A 21039-nucleotide genomic window follows, 5' to 3' on the forward strand; every position below is an offset into this window, starting at 1 on the left:
TCGCAGCCTTTGCGGTTAGAAAATTGCACTTGATCATGTCGCGATATTATCGCAAATGCGATATATCGTTCAGCCCTAGTTATTTTACAGTAAAGTTTTGCTTTGAAGCTTTACCGAGTCCTCAGTTTAAGCATTCTACTCTTACAAACATTTTCCAAACTGGAATCCTGAGAACTCAGTAGTAAAGAAAAGCTCTGGAAATGTTGTGTTTCTAACACAGGCACCTCTAGTGTTAAGAACATGGTGTGTGGAATTGTGCTAATAAACTGCTTCTTCCACTATGCAGAGACTATTCTGTATTTGAAAAGTTTTGGTGCCTACCAAGGCCTACCCCAAAACCAGGTGATCAAGGATAAACTGGTAATGCAGCTATTTGGGACATAGTTTGAACTAACAGAAAACATAAAAGCTGCATGTACAGATTCATGAGTTTGATTTGGTGGCCTTTCTTCATATAAGCCAAGCCCATTGTGACTGTAATTAAACATTCACAAAAACAAACCTGTTTTGTGGCTATTAGTACAAGAGTAAAGATAACATCATATAAACAAATATTCAGTTTATTGATTTTTTTTTTCAGATCCAAAAGATCTAAGCAAGGAATTTGGAAACATACATTTTAATTAAAATGTTATAGATAGATAGATAGATAGATAGATAGATAGATAGATAGATAGATAGATAGATAGATAGATAGATAGATAGATAGATAGATAGATAGATAGATGTAAAACTGATATTTTGTAAGGATAGTGCAGATTGCAATAATAAATATGTACACTATAAAGCTAAGAAAAACAGCTGCATTAAGGTGTAACACAGAAATATGCTTTAAAGCATCTGTAAGTGAAAGCCTTGAAATGCAGCTGACTGATTGCAAGTATGAACTCTTGTAAAGGTTAAGTTCAGCACACAATTCATAACTATTCCCACTTTATCATGAAGTTTGCTTGTTTAAAGTCAGTAACCATCACTGTCTGTTAGTCTACTACTCATCAACAAGCAACTCCGAGCACAAATTAGACCCCAGCTCATGAACATGTGACATGAAGACTGCCGCAAATATTCTCCACGGTCTGGTGGATCCTGCTAGATTCAAAACAAGGCACAGTAGGGAAATATCGAGTATGTAAATATGCGGTGTTAGCTCGTTGTTTCCATCAGAATCACTGTAAAGTTTCTGGTCATCTAACAACATTGATTCTTCCGGTTATGGGATGAGACTTTCAAAATAAAAGTCGTTTTAAAAGCTTAAACATTTGGTAAACAATAGAGTCTGCAAAACATAGCTTGTTTTGTGCTTCGAGAACAAGATTCAGAGCAGGAGAGATGAGAACTGTTTTTCCCCTGCGTTTGACAATGACCATAAAAACACTTCTCAAGGAAAGAGCAGCTATGTCACCTTTACATAGACTAAATCTGTTTACTATGCACTAAATAAGCCAAGATCTAGTCAAGAAAAATAAAGGCATACATGCATGTGTTTAAGTGAAAAAAAGTAGGAGCAGTGTAGCTTGATACCTGAAGTACACCTCTAATTGACATATTAGCTCAACACTGAGTACAATATTAAGTACCAAATCAATATGACTTCCACATTAATATACTAGAAGAAAGACACTACGTAACATTAGAGATTTTAGAAATGAAATTTACCATGTTTGTAATAGGACTAAGTTATATTTTGAAGGAAGGGGCAGGAATTGAGTTGACACGGCTCTCGGTTACCTTGATGGTAAATTTAGCAGGACAAGAAACTTGCAAACGTCTGCACTACCGTTATTACGGAGGGTGTGTTTCAGGTGACAGTCAAAACTAATTCTTACATTAAATAAACAAAAAGACACACTGATCTCATATATACACAAATGTTCCTGTATACAGCTCTTTATGTTTGTTTGCATGTGTGTGTGTGAGAGAGAGAAACTGAGCTGGAAAAAAGAGCGATGGCTTTTACCCACCTCTTGCTCGGTGTCCCCCTGCTCCGATACTCCAATTTCACTGGGCAGTTCGGCCAGATCTGTGACCCGAATGAGACCGTCGTGGAGAAAAATGGTCTCCTCCTTCACCGAAAGCCACTGGGACGAATCCACAGCCCCGGAGCCCATCGCTCTCCCCTCCGACAGCGTAGCCAAAGGGGTCGAACATTAAAAATTCAGTGACAGAATGACAGAAACGCCCTAGCTAGCCTGATAGCGACTCACAATAACATAACGGCCGTCAGCGCCGAGGTCTTATCTAATGGTAGTGTTTGACAAGGGAGACAAGCTAACTTGACGAGTGCCAGTCAGCGGGCGAGCTGTAGTGGCAGGTGTTCTTTACATTACATGGGTGCTCTGGTCATGCTAACAGCGGCTGCTAGCTGTCTGGCTCAGTTAGCTGAAGCGGAGCTAACTTACCGTACGGTATCGTTATAGCGTTACCGAGCAGAGTGGGCGTGACAGCCGTGCTAAATCCGTTATTGCGTCGCACCGTCTAAACGACAGTCTTTTCAAGACGCAAAGTGAACCTGTAGTACTCTCATTTCACGGCTACAACCCGACTGCAAGCAGCTCTGCTAATGGCCCGGTATCTGTCAGTGCCTGGAGAAGATAATGAGAGTCACCAAGCTGTCAGTGCGACGCCATGTTTCCAAGGCCAACTAACCGCTCCCAGAATGCACCGCGTGCTAAAATAAAAGCTGTCTAAAGTCATTTATTTTGGTATCTAAAACCACATCTTATCACAGCTGTGAAATGACAAAGGCACATTTATTATTTAATTTAAAGATCTTTTAAAAAGAATCTTTTAAACAAGAATTTCACTCGCATGTGCTGTGCCAGTGTGCCTGCACATGTGATGTGACAATAAAAGTGATTTGATTTGATTTGAAAAAATCAATGTATTATTATTATTATTATTATTATTATTATTATTATTATTATTATTATTATTATTATTGCCATCTGCCTCTATCACACCCTAACCCTAACATCCTCCTCTGTCACAACAACCTTTTGAATGTGCTCTTTCACTACATCCATGAAGTTTCTCTGTGGTCTTCCTGTTTTCCTCCTGCCTGGCTGGAGACAACAAATTTTGTCCAGTATAGCTGCTAGCCCTCCTCTACACATGTCCAAACCATGTCAGATTTGCCTCTTTGTCTCCAGACCTCCCAATCTAAGCTGTCCCTCTAAGACAGTCTTAACATTTCAGCTCAGCCTTCTTTCTTTTTGTCAGTGCCACTGTTTCCAAACCATACCTCATAGCAGGTCTCACTGCCATCTTGTAAACCTTCCCCTTTACTCTTGCTGCTATCCTTCTGTCACAAACCACCCCTGAACCAGCCTGAACCAGCTCCACTCTCTTCTTGACCCTAGGTATTTAAACTTGTCCACCTTCACTGGCTTCTCGTCGCTTCACTGTTATACCTGACTCCATCTCATTCATAGATATGCATTCTGTCTTGCTTCTACTGACTTTTATTCCTCTAAAGAAAGAGCCAGTGGCTGAATATTCAAGCACTTAAGTTTTTTGATTTACAGCTGCTGCATGCTGGAAGGCAAATCAGCTGTTGTTCTTTCTAAGGAAGTTGTGAAGTTTTAATGTAGACATGACAATAATTAAAATGTTGAATTCTTCCTTTACTGACTCAATGCTTTTCCATGATTTGCTGGGTTTGTAGCTTTAATCTTTATCTCTTTATTCTAGTTTTTTCCCTCACTGAGTCATACAATATACAGTGCAGACGACAGAGTGAATTTAAAATCAATTCAAAATCAAACAGAAACAATAAAATGATTTAATTATGTTTTCATTCCACAATCCAATCATTTGCAAGTCCACATGCAAACGCTAACTTACATTTATAAGAATGTAATTACATTTATAAGACCATACTTTGCTAGTCGAGGGCCTTACTTCTTAAAATGCTGCAATTTTCCACCATCAGGGAGAAAGAGCAAAGCCTGCGTGAAATCTAAAGCTTATAACATTTATTGTTACTGCACATAGCAGCTTATTCTACAGTCATCTGAACCGTGCCATAATATCAGCTCCGCTTTCTAGCCTCAGGCATCGCTTATAAAGGCGAACAGGAATCCCTCTTTTTCTGTCAGTGCCTGAAATTCGCACCCCAGCAGAGTCTTTTTCCTCTATCTTCTTAAGCACTTGATGTAGGTCAGAGGCTTTAGTGAAGCCTCTAGAACAGCTAGGGAAAAAAGACATAAAAATATCAGCAAGAGAACTCAGCACAGTAATCTGTTACAGGCAAACTGAGTGAACATATTAGACAAGGGGCTGGTACTGCTTTAACCGAAAAGTGTTAGAGATTAATGCGAATAAGCATATTGGAGCTTAAAACCTTTTTTTGCCGTGGCATTTTTCCTCGTTTGGCAGTGTAAAGCAATGCTGAGAGACGAAATGCAGCATGAGAGAATGCAGAATGCTTGGTCGCTTGAGGCTTTCAATCTGAACAGCCAAGCTGTAAAATTGACAAAAAGGACAAGTGACAAGTTAATTCTTGTATGTAAGGCAATAAGATCACTTGTAGGAAACCAGTTAGACATACAGTAGAGCAAGAAAAATTTCAGAAAGGGAATAATATCATTTATATCTCTCCACGTGTGATCTCAGAGATATAGGTTAAAAAAAACATTACATTTTTATAGAATAAATAGTGATGAAGAAAAATACTGTATTCCTACCATGTAGTAGGCAGCAAAGTCCATAATCCAATATAAACATATCAAATATCATATTAAAACCATGAATGTATGCACACTGTGCCTTATTCTAACAAGAAATGACATACCTCGATCCAGGCATGCTTTAATTGTATTGGCAATGTGTTTGGGATTATCGTCATGATGACAAATGAAACCATTACCAATCAGAGGGTACTGCATGGCGGATCAAATTCTGTCCATACATTTCGGTGTTTGTGATTTCATGAATTAACCTCCATGTGGAAATATGTTGAGTTTTGGCGAAAAGTGCTTTGGTAATCACCTTGTTGGTGCGAAAATGCTTTTTTAGTCCTGCTAAACTGGGTTATCTTTGAAGATTTTCATTAATAGAAATGGGAAAAATGTTACTCACAAGTGGTCTAAAGATACCACTTAAAATTGATTCTTTCTAAGTGTTCTGTTATGTGTAGTCACAACACCTGCTCAAAAGTATTCTTCAAGACCATTTAAAAAAAATTAAAGTTTGATTCCTTGGCACAAAACAAAAAGAAATAAGTGGTGGCTCAAGACTGTTCCACGGTAAGTATTTTTTGGCTGCTCCCTTTCCACATGTCACCCACATTGGGTAGGATTCCCTTTCTGGTGTAAACCCAAAGGGAATCTTTGCCTGCAACTGAAGTTAAACCATAATCTTTTAGTTTATAAATAAACAAATACTTGGTATTGGAAAATATGCATCTTACAGTGTGCCGTCCCTCCTGCCATCACAGAAAATGTGGACTCTGATGGAGACAAAGTCACAGCTATTTCCAGTATTGCAACAGCAACGCAGTACTTATTTTGGATGGTTTCCTATTTTAACCAATATTATAGTTCCACTGGTCTTTAATGATACCGCTGCTACAGTCATTAGATTATCGGGGTGATTTTGGTTGAATTAATTCACAGCTGTGTAAGGCTCGTATTTCCTTAACCTCATTTGACGGTGTCATAACGCTAATTCCAGGGATAAGATTACTGGTGTATTAACTTTTTAATGTGTTGACATCGTAAATTCTTTTCATGATTATTTATCTGTTCTACAGCCATAAACAGCAGCAGAACAGGGGGCAATCTTATTAAGGGGCAATTTGGTTAAACTCAGTACCTCCTTACATTTCATGCCTTTATCACCTCCTGCTCCCGCCTGGACCACTGAAATGCTGTCCTAGCTCGTCTGCCTATTTGAGCCATGTTCAGAACTCCCACATCACCCCCACCCTCATGTGCCTCCACTGGCTCCCAGTCAAGTCCTACAGCTTGCAGAAGAAATACTGCTCCTCACCTACGTCCTGGTTTTTAACTTCTGTGTGTAAAATGACCTTCGGCCCAGTAGAAATCAGATTTATAATTATTATTATTTAATCATTAATAAACCTTTATTAAAAAACACATTGTCCAGTCTTTGATCGGGGCAGCTAACTTCCTTTGTAAAATAGGCCGCCTGAATACGCCTGAATGCTGCATAGGTGTATAACATACAATTATGTGAACATAGAACATGCAAAACATAATGCAACACTTATGTCATATAAATTGAAATTGTTACCGGCTGGTGCAGTCACAGTGATAGGCGGTCTTCGACTCCATGTTCTGGAGGCCATATCTTTTTTTCAAAGGAGGGATTTTGAATTTACAGTAGTCCAGATGTTTGAGGCTTTCACACAGGAGCTGGCTATCTACAGGAGCAAAAACATATATGTGCATATATATTTATGAGTGTACTCAGATTTCTTTACAGAACTGGGTATATTTGCTGGTTACTGATGCTGCTATTTTCTAGTAAAGATTAGCCCTCTTTTTTTGGCATTTGTAATTTGTAGTCAGCAACAATGACGATTAGCATTCTGTCCCATCGGTAACGACAGCTAATAACACAGCTGAGCAGCCTGGTAATTATTAATAGAATAATATCCTGAACTTCTTCTTTAAACACATACATTTCTCTGTTAAGCTACAATCAAACTGCTCATGTGGAAAACTAACTGATATACTAACAAATAAAAATAGCCTTGACAGTCATTCAACTCACTACCTTGCATACTTTCTAACCTCCCCTCTTGAGTATATTTTGTAATTAATAACTCAATCCCATTAATATTACAATTAAAATTAAATATAATAATTTGGATTGATCCAGAAGAACATGAATGTTTCCAACCAAGGTGAAAAATGACTAATTTTAAAAGCAACTAAAATACTAAATTGCATTTCAGATGCTCAAAATTAAAGAAAGAGGAAAATCAATGGCTTAACTTGCAGCTATAGCCCTGTCAGCAGCTGTACGCACTCACCTGTTATCTTATGCAACATCTTACTTTGTTTAAGGCTTCTCTCTGTATGGGTGCTTTGGGCTGTGGTGCTACCTGTGAGCCCCTGGTTTGAGTTATTCATTAGCAGATAGGAGTGCACCTGCTTTTGTGGCTCATCATCCTTATTAAGCGGGGCTGCTGTTTTTAGTTTTGCTGCAATGGGTGTTGCAAAAGTAGCCGTTATCAAAGTGTTTGATGTGAGTGTATTTGTTGTCTTTTCAACACCCAGTGTAGTCACTTTGATTGGTAATCTGTCCGTAGTTGTTTTCATATGAGATTTTGTTTCTCGTTCCAAACAGCTTTCACAGCCTGACTGAAAAGCATCACCCCTCACACGCTTCCTGTGTCCGCAGCAGCCGTTTCTCTTGATAACGTCTTTGTGACTTTTGTTGCTTTTGGTCACTGCGGCTGTTGTTTGGTGGGGCTGAAGTTCTGGCATCTGTGTTAAAGGTGATGGTGCTGTAGATGAACTCTGCAGATCAGAATTTGAGCTGAGCTGTGGTGAATCTCGGCGTCTCAGTGTGGAGTAATCTGGCAGGCCCACTTTGATATGCTGGCTTTTCTCGCTTTCTTTACTCTGTAAGCTACTTTTAGAAATCTTTAAAAGACCTGTTTCCACTGACGAAGCAGTGGCGTGTGCCTTTGATGTTGGAGGCAACTGTGAAGGTGCCGCTCCATGAGGTTTATGGCGTCTTCTGCATCCTCTTGCTTTTGTCCATCTGCGGTGGAAAGTGTCTCCTCTGGGTGGGTCTCTGAATCTACACTGATGCTGAGTTTTAGATGACTTTCTGCGAGGGGGGCTTTGAGTTACATGCTGCTCCTTGTTACTTGGTAACTTGTTGGTGTCAGTGTCCACATATTTTTGCTCAGCATCAGAGGTGTTGTAGGGGAGGGGGCTTTTGAAGACAGCATATGGAGCTTCTTTGGCTACTTTGCACCTATAGAGAGAGTACAAAGACTTGTTACAACAAAAGAACGTAAAGGAGAACCATTTTCAAAACGTTAAAAAAACATTCTGCTCAGCACATTTCTTATTATTTCTTATTTTCTTACTTTACTTAAATAGATCCTAGCTTTTGAGGAAGATAACGATAGTGACACAGTGGAAATTAAAGACCTACTGGCAGAGTTTAAGGCATGTTAATACAAGCTGCAGAAGTGCATCTGCCACTCAGGCTTCCAAAGCACCCATACCAACACTGTTCACAGAACAACCCCTTTTCTATGGTACTGAGCAACTGTTGTGTCTAATAATATGCAGTCAAAGTATCAAGCAACAGTGTCTGTGCCTCTCTTACATCCCCCACCAGTACATCTCAGTGCACCGCCTCTGCTGCTTGAGCTCAAAGCAGGGAATCCGGAGGATGTTGAAGAAGCTGTAGCCTACCATATTAGAAATGCTATCATTCACGTCCAGAAGGCACTGTCGAAACCTAGTTAGAGGCAGAAAAAAGAACGAGGTGAGTCAAAGTTCAAAAAGCAGTCCAGTCAATAAACACACGAATGGCAAGTGTTTCGTCATGTTTGACTATTCCCAAACATTTTATAACCACATCCGTGTGCTTCTTTGGGATGAACACCAAAAAGTACACACAGACTTGTCAAGACTGGATGATTTTACAAAATAAAATCACAGCACATACATAATATGTATAAGGAATGGAATGCCCTCCAAATACAAAGCTGCAGAGCAGCATGTTCACTCTTGAAATCAGTTTATCTGGAGGGGTGAGCGCAGTGATGCATTTATTACCCCTTTATAAACAGTTATGTCACATGGCCCCGGGCTCGTCTACTTAAATTGGTTTGCGTTTACTGGCACCCTGCCAACATGACACGATAGGAACTTTCCTCTGAGTTTATTAGTCGGAAGTTTAAGAAGGCATTAATACTGATAAATTCAGCCTTTGAGCAAATCTGCCTTTACCTGACTTTCCATGACAGCCAGGGCAGTATGTGGAGATGTCAGGGGGTGGAAAGTGAATTAGTGGTTGCAGGAGTTTCCCTTGAGGCGATGAATACTTGGAATCCTGCCTCTGTGTTAAAGATGCCCGGTGGGTGTGTTCTGACGCTCACCTTTGGTCACACTCACAGTGTGAGACGGTGAAGAGGTTGTGGTTGAACACTCCATAATTCACCGTAAAGGCCGGGATGATCTGCAGGCAGTGGTCGTGTTCACGGCAGCATCTGTCTGTACCCTCAAACATCCCTGTGTGCAGGATTTAATCACACATCAAAGGGCACTTTGCTTGGAAGCAAAGCTTTGTTCAAGCAAAAGATCACATACCTGATTTGAAAGAAAAAGCTGCAGACTTCAAAGGCAGTTATTTGAAAATTAAAAATGTATGGGTCACAAGATTTTCAATTAAATTAAAAAAACAACAACCTTGAGCCACATCTTTTTGATGTGACTATCATATAAAAATATCAAGCACCTCTTAATTAGATGTTTGGAATCTAAGTATATGAGTGATTATTTTGGGGAGAGGGTAAGACAGCTATATCACATTTTATAGTTAAAAAACAAAAAGAAATCCATTATTCTTATATTGGCATCTAAGGGTGATAAACATGATAAACAAAGGGCACAATCTGGCCTGAGATTTGACTCAGTATAGGTTTACATAGCAAAGGTTATCGACTATGAGGCCATCTGATGTACTCCTATGTGGGAGTCATACCTGCATACGTGCTGATAAGAGTGTTTGATAAAATAATGTCTATTTTGTTCTGTCCTATACCATCTCAGTTTACAGTTTTTCTCAGTTGCTTTGGTGCATTTCTCACAACAGAATTAAACTTTGCACAATAGTTAGTTCAACCTCCACAACATGTAGTCGTTTTGGCACAACCTTGTGGCGGTTTCATGTTCAAGGCAAATGCCTTTGGACATGAAGCAGTTGAGTAAGTACAAATATCTAAAGAATGGTCACTTTTGACTTGCTATTCATCACTATCTCCTTGCTTTTATCATGAATGTCACAATTATTTATACTTGTACCGGCTGAATAGTCATTGTCCTTACAACTAATAGTCTTCATTTCATTGCTTGTGTCAGTGCACTCAAAATTGTTGAACATCTTGTCAAACAATTTGTACACCCATTTTGAAAACCCTATTTTTAAGGAGTTTCCATGAAAATCTCCATAAATTACTTTTCTCAGGTGAACCTTATCTCACACTAATGAAAATTGGTGTGTGTTACTCTTACTTGCAACCAATGAAAAGCCTCTTCTACCCAGTCACAGGTGAATCGCGTTACAGTATCCCCTACTCTACAAGTATATATATAATGTAAACCAACAGACAGGATTGGCATGAGGTGCATACTGAATCTACAAAACTGCAGAACATGGAACATCAGCCTTGTGGAAGAGGGGTGAAAGGAGTTTTGAATGATAGTCCTATAACAATTACTGTAAGCATGTTTGCGCTTATTTATGTTTGTGTTTTGTCATCTGCATCTCAAAAAGGACTGCCAGACAACCTAGAAGAGGTGGAAGAGGTCCACTTTTTCCTCTTGCTGCGGAGTCAAGAATTTGTGCAATGGTGGCTGCAAACAACGCTTTGAGACTGAGAGAAATGCAAAGAACTGTCGTAGAAGATGACACCATCTTCGGAAATATTCAGTCAATATCAATTTCCACCATAGACAGAGTCCTCAGACGGAATGAAATGTCCATGAAGCAATTGTACAAAGTACCATTTAAACGGAACAGTGATCGAGTGAAGGAGCTCCGTCACCAGTATGTACAGGTAAAACATGTTTGCATATGTACCTCTGTTTACTGTAAAAGTTTAGGCCATGTACTGCACTTACATTTATGCATGTTACTGTAATCCTATTTACAATTCAAACTGTGCAATCTGTTGTGCCAAATGCACCATTACAGACTTTTTTTATTCTCATCCTTTGTATAGCGTATCCTGGAATTGGAGGCCAGGAAACCCCTGCACACGTTGGTATATCTTGACGAAGCAGGATTCAATCTCGCAAAAGGCAGACGGCGTGGACGAAATCGCATTGGAGAAAGAGCCACCATGGATGTCCCAGGCCAACGAGGAGGAAATATTACAATGTGTGCAGCAATCTCAGAAAATGGCGTTCACACCCATATTCCTCGTATTGGTGCATACAATACACAACCCCTGTTGGCTTTTCTGGACGCTCTTTATAGGGACCTAATCCCACAAAATGAAAGGGATGATCCTGGTGACAATCAGACAATGTATGTAGTGGTTTGGGATAATGTTAGCTTCCATCACTCTGCTGTAGTCAGGCAGTGGTTTGCAGCACACCACAGGATGCTTATGGAGTTTCTTCCTCCTTACACTCCATTCCTAAATCCAATTGAGGAGTTTTTCTCTTCCTGGAGGTGGAAGGTATATGACAGGCATCCACATACCCAAATGACCCTGCTAGCAGCTATGGATGCAGCTTGTGATGACATCACAGCAGAGTCCTGCAGAGGGTGGATTCGACACTCCAGAAGATACTTTCCCCGATGCATCGATAGAGCTGACATTCGCTGTGATGATGCAAATATGTGGGCAGACAGACGGGAGCGTCTAGATATCAGTGATTGATATGCAGCAGTGTCTGTTTTTCAGGATTTTTGTTTTGTTTCATAACTACTGCAGTAAGGTTTACTGTCTAAGTGAGTTTGTTTGCTGTAAAATGTTTGATTTACTGTATTTCCCCCAGTTGCACAATGCTGTGAACAGTTTCAATTAAATATTATCAAGAGTGCATATGAAGTCTTGATTTTCCTTTACAATTTATGGTTTTCAACATGCCATGCATGCTGTCCAGACTTGACATGTCATTGGGAAGCACCTACAAAGAAATCCGTCACAATGAGAACATGTTCAAACCATTTGATTTTGTGACCAAAGGTGCTGGTGTAATGACTTGTAATTGTGACAGCCCTGACACTTTGATATAAGTACTTGCTTTTGATGAATATATTATCTATTTTGATTAAGGGACTTGCTTTTGAAGCATTGACTACTTATTTTGAGCTACTGACTTGCTTTTGAACAACTGACTTTTCTTTTTGATGAAGTGACTCCCTTTTGCAAGTTATCCACCATGTTTTGCGGTTTGCACTAATTGTTTTGAGAAGAGCCTTAGTAGTGGTGCAGAGATCAATTCTGTTGTGAGAAATGCACCAAAGCAACTGAGAAAAACTGTAATGATCTCAGCCTAGCTAAAAGTTGCCAGGCTCCAGCACTGTGGAGCTGCCCTGCTGGACAAACTAGGAAATGGCATTATTTCTGAATTACTACAAGCATTTTTGACTGTATTGTGTTCTGCAAAAGAAATAGGTTTCCCCTTTTGAATAAGGGAGAAGCCAGAAGTAGCTTTGATTGGGACATAGTGGTCAGTAATATAAGCCGAAGTGAGTTTCATTTTATTCTCATTTCAATTTAAATCCTTCTTATTGCTATCAGTGAGAACACTTTCTGGTATGTCTAGAAAATGACAGGGATATTAGTTCTTTTAATTGAGGTGATTTTAGCGACAAGCAGCTTGAGGTTTGGATTTTAAATGTTCTTTCACGAGGCTTTCTGTAAGCACTGCTGGAGATTACAAACACCAGGGAACTACAACTCACTTGTCTCCTCTTATCGCCAAAGTCCTCGAAAACCTCAAACAGGCCAAATATGTTTTAATCACAAAGTCAGAAAACCAGAATTCAGCAGTCTCACCTAATTCTTCATATCCGTCCGCCGTACTTCCACTGCCGCACCACAACGTGCCCGGGAAGATCCAGGCGCGTTTTCTCCGAGCTTTTCTCTCTGTCTCATCTGTTCTTGTGCGTATGGTGAGCTGTGACGCACTGGAAGCTTCGAGGTGAGCGCAGTCGGGTTTCTGCAGCGCCAATAATATGCTGCTGATATTAAACCCATAGCTTACCTCTTGACCACGTGTGTTGCTTGTCTTGCAGAGACTGTGATATCTTTCTGTCATCTGTGGACTGAGGTTTACTGTGCATGTTACCAGTCTCATATCTTGGGACCAGATGGTGAGGTACAAGGAGCGCACGCCGACTGTGTCTTCGTGCAGAAAGGAAATACGCGTCTGTACGTTACCACGAATCGTTGTAAAACAGTAGAGACCCGGTCCGACCATATCTTGTGCTTTTGATAAAATGATTGCTGATAAGAAGTAAAAAAACTGAAGTACACATCTGCTTTTCATCTCAAAGTATTGGGTCTATAGTCGGTCCGGTTTAAGATACTGAAGTTAAAAATGATGACAGGAGTGTATTTGTAGTCCAGTCAGCCTAAAGGCATCTGTCCCTGAAGAAACATTCGAGAAGTAAGGTTGAAGTTCATAGGGTCTTTATAATGCCCCTCCGATGCTGAGAAACTTGATACTCAATTTCGTGCTTGCGTTTGAGGGTGTGTACTTGTACACCTATCCTAGTGAAGACCAGATGAGGACACGTTGGTAAAATGATCCCTTCAAAGAGAAAGCGCTTAGAAGCAAGTTTATCATAGTTAAATAAAACTAGACGTGAAAAAACCCCCCAAACATCTTAGTTAATTCAAATAAAAATTAAGATTTTTATGTGTTGACGCACAGTTTTCAGATTGATGCAAATGTAGTCACCAATGAACCCAAATGGATATCTCCAACAATACTTTTCCATCAATAAAGCACAGTTGAAGTGGTTATAAACTGTCCAATCGTCCACCTCAGTTTTTATCCTTTCAAATTTCATGTTTGTTCCATTTATTACCACCATATGATGAGAGCATCTTTCCTCCTAATATCAGAAAGGCTTTTCCACATCAAGAAGCTTGTTGTTTTTTTCCTTAGACTTTATTGATCTGTGTAAACTCTCTGCAAAATCTTTACATGCAAAGTTATTTGCAAACATACATCTTTCCGTTGCATGCACTATCTATGTACAAATACAGAGATTAAAGAAGAAACATTCCACTGAACTGGCTGAAACAAGAAGAAGACAGGTGTGGGTGTAGCTCAGGAGAAAGCCTGCTTTTGTTTTCTGCTCGTTTTGCTTTTTGAAACAGCAAAATGCCGATCATCATTTGACGATCACTGTGGCTGAAATAGCACAAATGCGGGACTGGAGGGCGTCTGAATAACTGCCACGAGGGGGCAGAGTGGTTTTACAGAGAAAACAAGACGCTGGAAAGATTTTATGTACAGGACCTCTCGTTCAAAGTATAAGATTAATGTCATAGTCTGCTACCGATAGAGTTGGACATGGTCATATTATGATGTGCTCAGCTGATTATTAGTCTATCCTGTGGATGCTAACAAACCAGTTTATTCAGATTACACCATAGTCGTTATAGTCATGCAGAATATGCCCTGTTGTATATAAAGTATTAACAGGAATGTTGTGGGGGAGAAGTGTAAACATTGATGGAATTACAATAGCATTGATTTCTTACAAAGTACATATATATATGTATCTGTATCTTGAACAACAAGACATTTCATGCATAGAATCTTTTTGTTTTCGTCTTTGTTATGACATTGGAATAACTTGCAGACAGCTGTATAAATTGAGGTCGATCCACTTTGTAAGGTGTGCTTTCCTTGGTTTTTTGTAATCATTGAACAAACGCACACTAAAGCCTTGAATGATTGGGGTGTGGCAGACCGAGGAGGGTGGGGGAGGCTGTTTTGTGCAAAGGGTACATCGGGGTAAAAGCGGGCCATGATTGCCCCAGGCACACAAGAGTCACAAGCACAGTGCATGCAGGTAAAGCTGCACATACTAATGACATAACCTGTCCAGCCTTCTCTGCTTGTTAAGCGGAGCAGCCAAATTTGTTAGGGAAAGCTGTAAGAAACCTGACTCTGTGCATTCCATGTAAACACTGCAGTAGAAAACCTCTGAGGTGTCAGGGTGAACCGCTAGCTTCAGAGGAGTAGAGGTAGCAGGATGAAGTTCTTTTTGTTTGTTTGTTTGTTTCCTGCCAGTTCTCACCGCGACAAAGAAATCAACTGGAAAGTAAACATCACGGTTCATTTTTCAGTTTCTCTAAACACATAGTTAATACTTTCCACAAACTCAGAGTTCACAGTTTAAATTACCATACAGAAAAAAACCTCCTGGTTTAAACTAAGTGCTCTAATTTTAAATCACAAATTAACAGCAACTGATTGAAGATTGATCTAGCTCATGGTCCACTGACTTATGAATCATCTGTTGTAATCAGATGTCTATACTAACCTGAGCAATGTATCATTATGTAAACATTTCTTCATGGTAATATACAATATGCTGAGAAAGTTGAAGTATCTGAAGGTGCAGCTGCATGTAGTGTTGTGTGTGGCGTGACATGCTTATACAGGTCAAGTGTTACACTATAGCGTGATGTCATCACGTGAGAAAACAAAGATAATACCTTTACAGTCTAATAAATTTTAAGCGTGGGCTCTGTCGAGCCTTTTTTTAAGCTTGAGCAAAGGTTTTGACAGATGCCGTAGCATATTGCTTTTCTTGTTCTGTGCAAGTCAAACATCATTTTCCTTTGCGAAGAACGCGTCAAGTTCGGCACAACGTGTAACATCGCTGACAGGCGTGATGGCCTTGCTGACAGATGTCTCAGCTATATTAACAAAAATTTCTAATTCATTTGCGCCATGATTTGTACCAGAGGCAGATTAAGTATCAGTGTAGGCAGAGGAATCGTTTATAAGGAAACGGGACAGAACAGTATACTAACTCGGGGAAGAGGGCAAACGGGAGCAGTGAATACAGAAGATTAAGTAATAAACAAGAACATGGTTAAAAAAAAGTTGATCAGGAGATAAATGCAAGCCAGCTAGGAAGGATAGTATGAGCACATGCTGTATGGTGCGATGGGGCAAGTGGTTAATCACTAGCAACGTGATTCTCATTTAACAAGGTGTGCCAGCGCTCAATCTTCTTGTCTTTGTTCTTCAAACACTCATACCAGTGCTTCAGCCTCTCTCCCTTGGCAGTGATACCCAACTGACATCCACCTGTGAGAAGAGAAGTGGGAGGAGGTGTGAAAGGCAGGTGGAGAACCTGTGAGAATATCACGTTTATTGCATCAAAACAGATCAAATGTTTACCTATGTAGTCATTGGACTTCCCAATATCGTAATCCCACACTGATATATCTAGCGTCTTCTTGGCCAGTTCACTGTGTTTGATGTCGAAACTGAATTCCTGAAGTTTGATAGGGACAATGAGACAGCCTTTAGCCTTTTTCATTTCTGATAGACCTGATATAAAAGATGGATGTAGCCTCCAGGTTTGCCAGTGCAAAAGAGCTTTGAGCCTGGAGTCTTTCTAATGGCCAGCAGGCTTTCCACAGTTAGAAGGTGGTGTAAAAAGAAGAAAAGCTGAGAAAATGACCCTACTTTGTACCTATTACCAACCTCAGGTAAATTATGGTCGTAATTAGAGTACAATGATTAAATGAGGCATAAAGCAGGATATGATGGAGGACGTAGTAACTTTGAGATTGACATGTCGCTATAGTTCAAATGAGCATTGTCCTTGGTTTCTGAGCCAGATGTATGCCTGGTAGCATGTGATGCTCAGAAACAAACCTGGATTTAGTTCTATCTGACTTCACAAACCAACGAGTGAAGTCATAGTGTCTACATCAATCTTTTATATACAGTCTATGGTTGCTCAGAGTAAGACCACAGTAATGTGTTGGTAACTTGTGGAGGAGCTCATTTATATTAACTGCAGAGTTTCCCTTTGAGCTCTCCTACAAACCTCGTTAAACTCTGGGTTCAGAGTCCTCTTCTTGATTTGTGTTTTGCACTTTCCCTTCTTCCCCATGTCAGGCTTCAGACATCTGTAAATTGCACATGTGCAAAATTGAATCTAACGGCATGCATTAGCAGTGAAGTGTACTTATTGTTTGCTCTACCTACATTTTGACATATGGGTCCGAGTAACCATTCGCATCCATGGCCGCCAGATGGACGCAGCGCACAACGCCTATAATGAGGCGGTTCTGCTGGGTGCTGTACATCAGGGATATCAGAATCCGACCACGCTCTTCTACCTCTGTGCCGTCTTTCCCCGGCTATGACAGAGAGAGGAGGTAAATAGTTCAGTAGGATTCATGATAAAAATTTGCATAAACTTGTGGGGGAATCCGTCATGTTTAGACATGTGTGGAAATAGCATTGCCTCATCCTCGTAGAGAGCGATCCCTCTGGCTGTGCCGGCTGTTGCGGTTTTCTTTGTCTGCGAGGGGGAGCGAGATTAGAGCAGGTCAAAAAGAGTCTGTGACAAATGGAACAAAGGCCTCTTTGACTATGTGTGAGTTTCACTCACAGGCACAACTCTCTCTAGACACACGTTGAAGTTTTTCTTCTGATTCATCTTCAGTTTCTTCAGTGCCACTCGGGTTTCCCCGATAAACTCATTATGCCCAAACTTGTCTTCATCACAGACAGAGACCCTGAGAAAATTTTAAGTAACTCTTAATTATACAGACTGGTATGTCTTTAAATGCAAGGACAGATTCAGTTTGACATGTGACCACATGGCTGTTGATGCAAAGTAAAGCTTTAAGTGAAACAGTCTGAAGTTTAGAGTTCACCTGAGGGTCTTACGCTGCATGTCCTCATCTGTCAGGCCATGGTAGGTGAGCGCCTCATTCCACACAGGGTTGCGGGTGTTTCTCAGTGTCTTTGTGCGCAGCTTGTTCGACTGTTGGATTCAAGGTGGATCAGGAAAGGAAATATAATTTTCTAGATACAGTTAAACCTCGAAGTCATACTTGTAAGACTAAACCACAAGATGTCAGGCTTGAGCTAAGAGAAAGGTTTCTCATCAAATCAAACGGTCTGAAATTGCCATCCTTCCTTTATTGCATAGCAGGATATTAAGGTTTTAGATCTTTTAAAATAAGTGAAAGTTTAATGTAGGAAAGTACGCATTTTACCTTACTAGCCCCTGGCAGCAGATGAAGCTTGACATAAGGATCTGCCAGTCCATTTGAGTCCATGGGTTTCAGTCCCTGAGGAGAAACAGGGCAGGGTGTTCACCACATCACAAACGACAGACAGCAATTAAGCTATAGTGCCATTCAGGGCCTTTTTAACATGACCCACTTGATTGAAATTGCCTCTTTGTGTGGGAGAATGAGCTGAATAGTGGTACCTTTGCTTTGAGGATGGTACAGTGGAGGCTGTTGCTTTCCTGTTCATAGTGAAGACTGAACTCTAGAGAGCCCAGAGTGGCTGAAAGAGATCCCGGACCAATCATTACACGAAGGTACAGGGAGACAGCAAGTCTGCTCTTGAACAATTAAGAGTGTAAATATAGAAAGATTGTCTTGTAATTAAACAACGCTCATCTTGTAAATTAAAATGAGAATTGGAAACCAGCCCAGAATGGACTGAAGGGATGGACAAAAGGACTTGACCTTCATCATGAAACATTCTCAGGCTTCTATTTACCTTATGTAAACAGCAGGACAATCTTATTAAAAACAGGGAAATATAATATAAAAGAAATCAAGTCTCAAAGGATAAGGGAGGGAAAAAATAAAGACCAGCATGCTGCCCACTCAGACTTTCTTTACATGAGTTTTATTGCCAAGCATAAGCAAAAGCATATGAATGTCTGGATGTAATTTTCAGTCCTTAAATGGTGCTAGTATGGTATTTTAGTCTGGACCAAGGCCAATATTCCTATATGATCGTATCACTTTTATAGATGAAAATAAGCACTACTGGATTATAATTTATTAAAAGATTAAATATGCATATTATTTATACTGGTAACAAATCACTAAAAATCAAAACATGCAGATATTAAGTTAAGATATGCCGAAATTGCTGTTACTTGTTAAGTAAAGAAGTCGTATCCAACTGGGCTACATCACATCCCCATAGAGAACAGACACATAAAATCACTGCTATTTCTGACATGTTCCCTGCTTACACTGGGGACTAAATCCCACACAAGGGATCTATAACATGTTCCGCCTCCTGTATCTTAAATTTTTTTTGCACAGCTTAATTGTCCTGGACCTCAATAAAATAAATTAAAACCCAATTCCCCTGAGACAGAATGAGGGCTGTTTGACGCCGGAGGCCAAAATCATGACTGGCGGGTTATCATCCTCATCATTAAAATGGGATACATGAAAACAGTGACTAGATGCATCGCTACTTATGTAGCTCTACATGTTTCTCTGCTTTACTTCCTCTGATAACGATTTTTTTATATTCTGGTCACATACGGTGTTTATACGTCATTTTTAACTCAGCTCGACAGGCACTGCCAGAATGATATTTACCGTTTGCTTGGACTACTGGGCAATTTATTAAATGGAGTGCACATGAATTATTTTAGTAGGAGCGAACTAAATTGCAGAAATGAAGCCAAAGATGTGATTCAGTATGCCCGAGGGAAACAGATTTTGCCAAATTAAGGGAATCAACCCCCAATACTGTACGCCTTACAGAAATAAGTTCTTCCTGATTTAAAGAAAACCCCAAAACCAAACCCTTATCTTTTGTTATTTTCTTGAAATCAGTGGAGAGAAATCAAACTGTACAGAAAGGGAATTTAAAACAATACACATCAGTCATGTCACTCCATGAGAAGGGTGAGCAGATGGTGTACTCACTGGCTTCATCCGAGTCATAGTCATTGACTTCCTCCTCCTCGTCAGCTGGGGGAGGTTGCTGTCGGGCAGGAGGGGCACCGTAGGCAGTCGGCTGCCTCCTGTCCTCTCTCACTGCAGGAGGCGCTCTCTGCTCTGGAGGAACTGCACCAGAAGAGTAAGCACCTCCATCTCCGACCATTGAACCTACAACCACATTCAGTTGTCTCAGACAGCAAGAAATGACACAACTGAGGATTTCTCTCTCTCTCTAAACACAAAGAGCTGTTTCTCACCCTGCTGCGTCACGTTGGTGGATGCACAAGGCTGTGATCTGGTGCTCTGGACAGGCACCATCTTCTTCACCACCACTGGGCTGCCCTGCCCGGCCTCTTCTGGGCCAGCCCCGCCTGAGGCCATGCGCATAACTGGTTTAGGGGCCACAGGTGGGTAACCAGGACGGCCCTGTGGCTCGGGCCCTAAAAATAAGCATCAATCACATTATTCAGAACTTACATACTGCGCATAGGGAAAAAGTGCATAATAAGACCACTTCAGGCTGCTACTGCAGTGGATTCTGTAATACTCCGCGGTCTCTCCAGATACTTTTGATGTTGTAGCTTTTTTGTAGCACAGGCATTGACCTACATATGCTACAACAAGCTGTGGCAGCCAGCAACCATACATGCAGCAGCTATGCAGACTGCTTCTCTTGTACGGGGAACTCACACTGCACAGGTAATCACGCTGAAAGTGTGAAATGATGCTGTGCGACCCATCATGCCAGCACCACCTGGAGGCTCATTCCACGCCACAGCATGGGACTTCCGACAGTTTAATTGAGCTCTTCATGCCCCCCTCCTCTGTGACAGTGGGCGGCACAGCCAAATTTGGGTAGGAGATAAAAGGTTTGATGGCAGGGAAAAGAGCAATGAGAGGTGGGACTGCATTATCAGAAAGGCTGATCTGAAGAGACTGAAGAGGTGGTGTTTGAAAAAGTCACACTGAAAATTAGAAATATTAATTTTCCAAAAAGTGCAACTTTTCACTTTCTGAGCGGAAGCTAGTTAGCCTGCTTTGGTAGCTTCACACCTGGCCACCATAAAATAGCCAGGGTGGTGACGAAGGGGAGGAAATGAACCACTAGCACATCATTAAAACAGAATACTTAACAGAACACTGTCAGATGCCCGGAAGCAAGAGGAAAGCGCATTCATATAGCAGATCTATCTTAAAAGGGTTATAGATATTGAACTTGCCTGAAACCTGTTGTTCAGAGGCAAGAGCCTCATTTTGATTCTGACCTAAGACATAACATAGACCAACTGTTATAGATAGATAGATAGATAGATAGATAGATAGATAGATAGATAGATAGATAGATAGATAGATAGATAGATAGATAGATAGATAGATAGATA

At 40.5% G+C, this 21039-nt stretch overlaps 3 protein-coding genes across 10 annotated transcripts in view; all 3 read right to left on the reverse strand.

Moving 5' to 3' along the window:
• Positions 1–2661, reverse strand: part of LOC102290079 (probable E3 ubiquitin-protein ligase HECTD4) — a 42249-nt gene extending 39588 nt beyond the window's left edge. For all 4 annotated transcript variants that reach the window (XM_005922733.2, XM_005922731.2, XM_005922732.2 and 1 more), the window contains exon 1: positions 1962–2661. In XM_005922733.2, coding sequence (XP_005922795.1) covers positions 1962–2108 — 147 coding nt within the window. In that variant the 5' untranslated portion in view covers positions 2109–2661. The remainder of the gene's footprint in view (positions 1–1961) is intronic.
• A 1090-nt stretch (positions 2662–3751) lies between these two features.
• Positions 3752–13692, reverse strand: LOC102291218 (group 3 secretory phospholipase A2). Of its 2 annotated transcripts, none has more exons than XM_042221197.1 (7): positions 12731–13692; positions 9095–9227; positions 8317–8451; positions 7025–7956; positions 6256–6385; positions 4343–4462; positions 3752–4189 (listed from the first exon to the last, which is right to left on the reverse strand). In XM_042221197.1, exons 1-7 carry the CDS (start codon positions 13221–13223, stop codon positions 4009–4011), a joined length of 2124 nt encoding a protein of 707 aa, XP_042077131.1. In that variant the 5' UTR covers positions 13224–13692; the 3' UTR covers positions 3752–4008. The 2 variants fall into 2 exon arrangements, with proteins under 2 accessions (XP_042077131.1, XP_005922797.1); XM_005922735.3 differs by having other exon boundaries at positions 7001–7956.
• Positions 13693–13837: 145 nt separating this feature from the next.
• The window catches only part of LOC102291522 (rabphilin-3A), a 19339-nt gene continuing 12137 nt past the window's right edge, over positions 13838–21039 (reverse strand). For 2 of the 4 annotated variants that reach the window (XM_005922737.3, XM_042221198.1), the window contains 12 exons: positions 20878–20922; positions 19915–20097; positions 19643–19825; positions 18166–18245; positions 17948–18022; positions 17603–17712; positions 17335–17461; positions 17188–17244; positions 16926–17080; positions 16765–16846; positions 16107–16203; positions 13838–16013 (listed from right to left, as the gene is read on the reverse strand). In XM_005922737.3, the coding sequence (XP_005922799.1) occupies positions 15883–16013; positions 16107–16203; positions 16765–16846; positions 16926–17080; positions 17188–17244; positions 17335–17461; positions 17603–17712; positions 17948–18022; positions 18166–18245; positions 19643–19825; positions 19915–20097; positions 20878–20922 (1325 nt within the window). In that variant the 3' untranslated portion in view covers positions 13838–15882. The remainder of the gene's footprint in view (positions 16014–16106; positions 16204–16764; positions 16847–16925; positions 17081–17187; positions 17245–17334; positions 17462–17602; positions 17713–17947; positions 18023–18165; positions 18246–19642; positions 19826–19914; positions 20098–20877; positions 20923–21039) is intronic. The other 2 variants (XM_005922736.3, XM_005922738.3) reach the window with 2 other exon arrangements.

The sequence above is a fragment of the Haplochromis burtoni genome, unplaced genomic scaffold, assembly GCF_018398535.1.
Source record: "Haplochromis burtoni strain Fernald_Lab_line unplaced genomic scaffold, NCSU_Asbu1 Contig_62, whole genome shotgun sequence".
In the NCBI taxonomy this organism is placed as follows: domain Eukaryota; kingdom Metazoa; phylum Chordata; class Actinopteri; order Cichliformes; family Cichlidae; genus Haplochromis; species Haplochromis burtoni.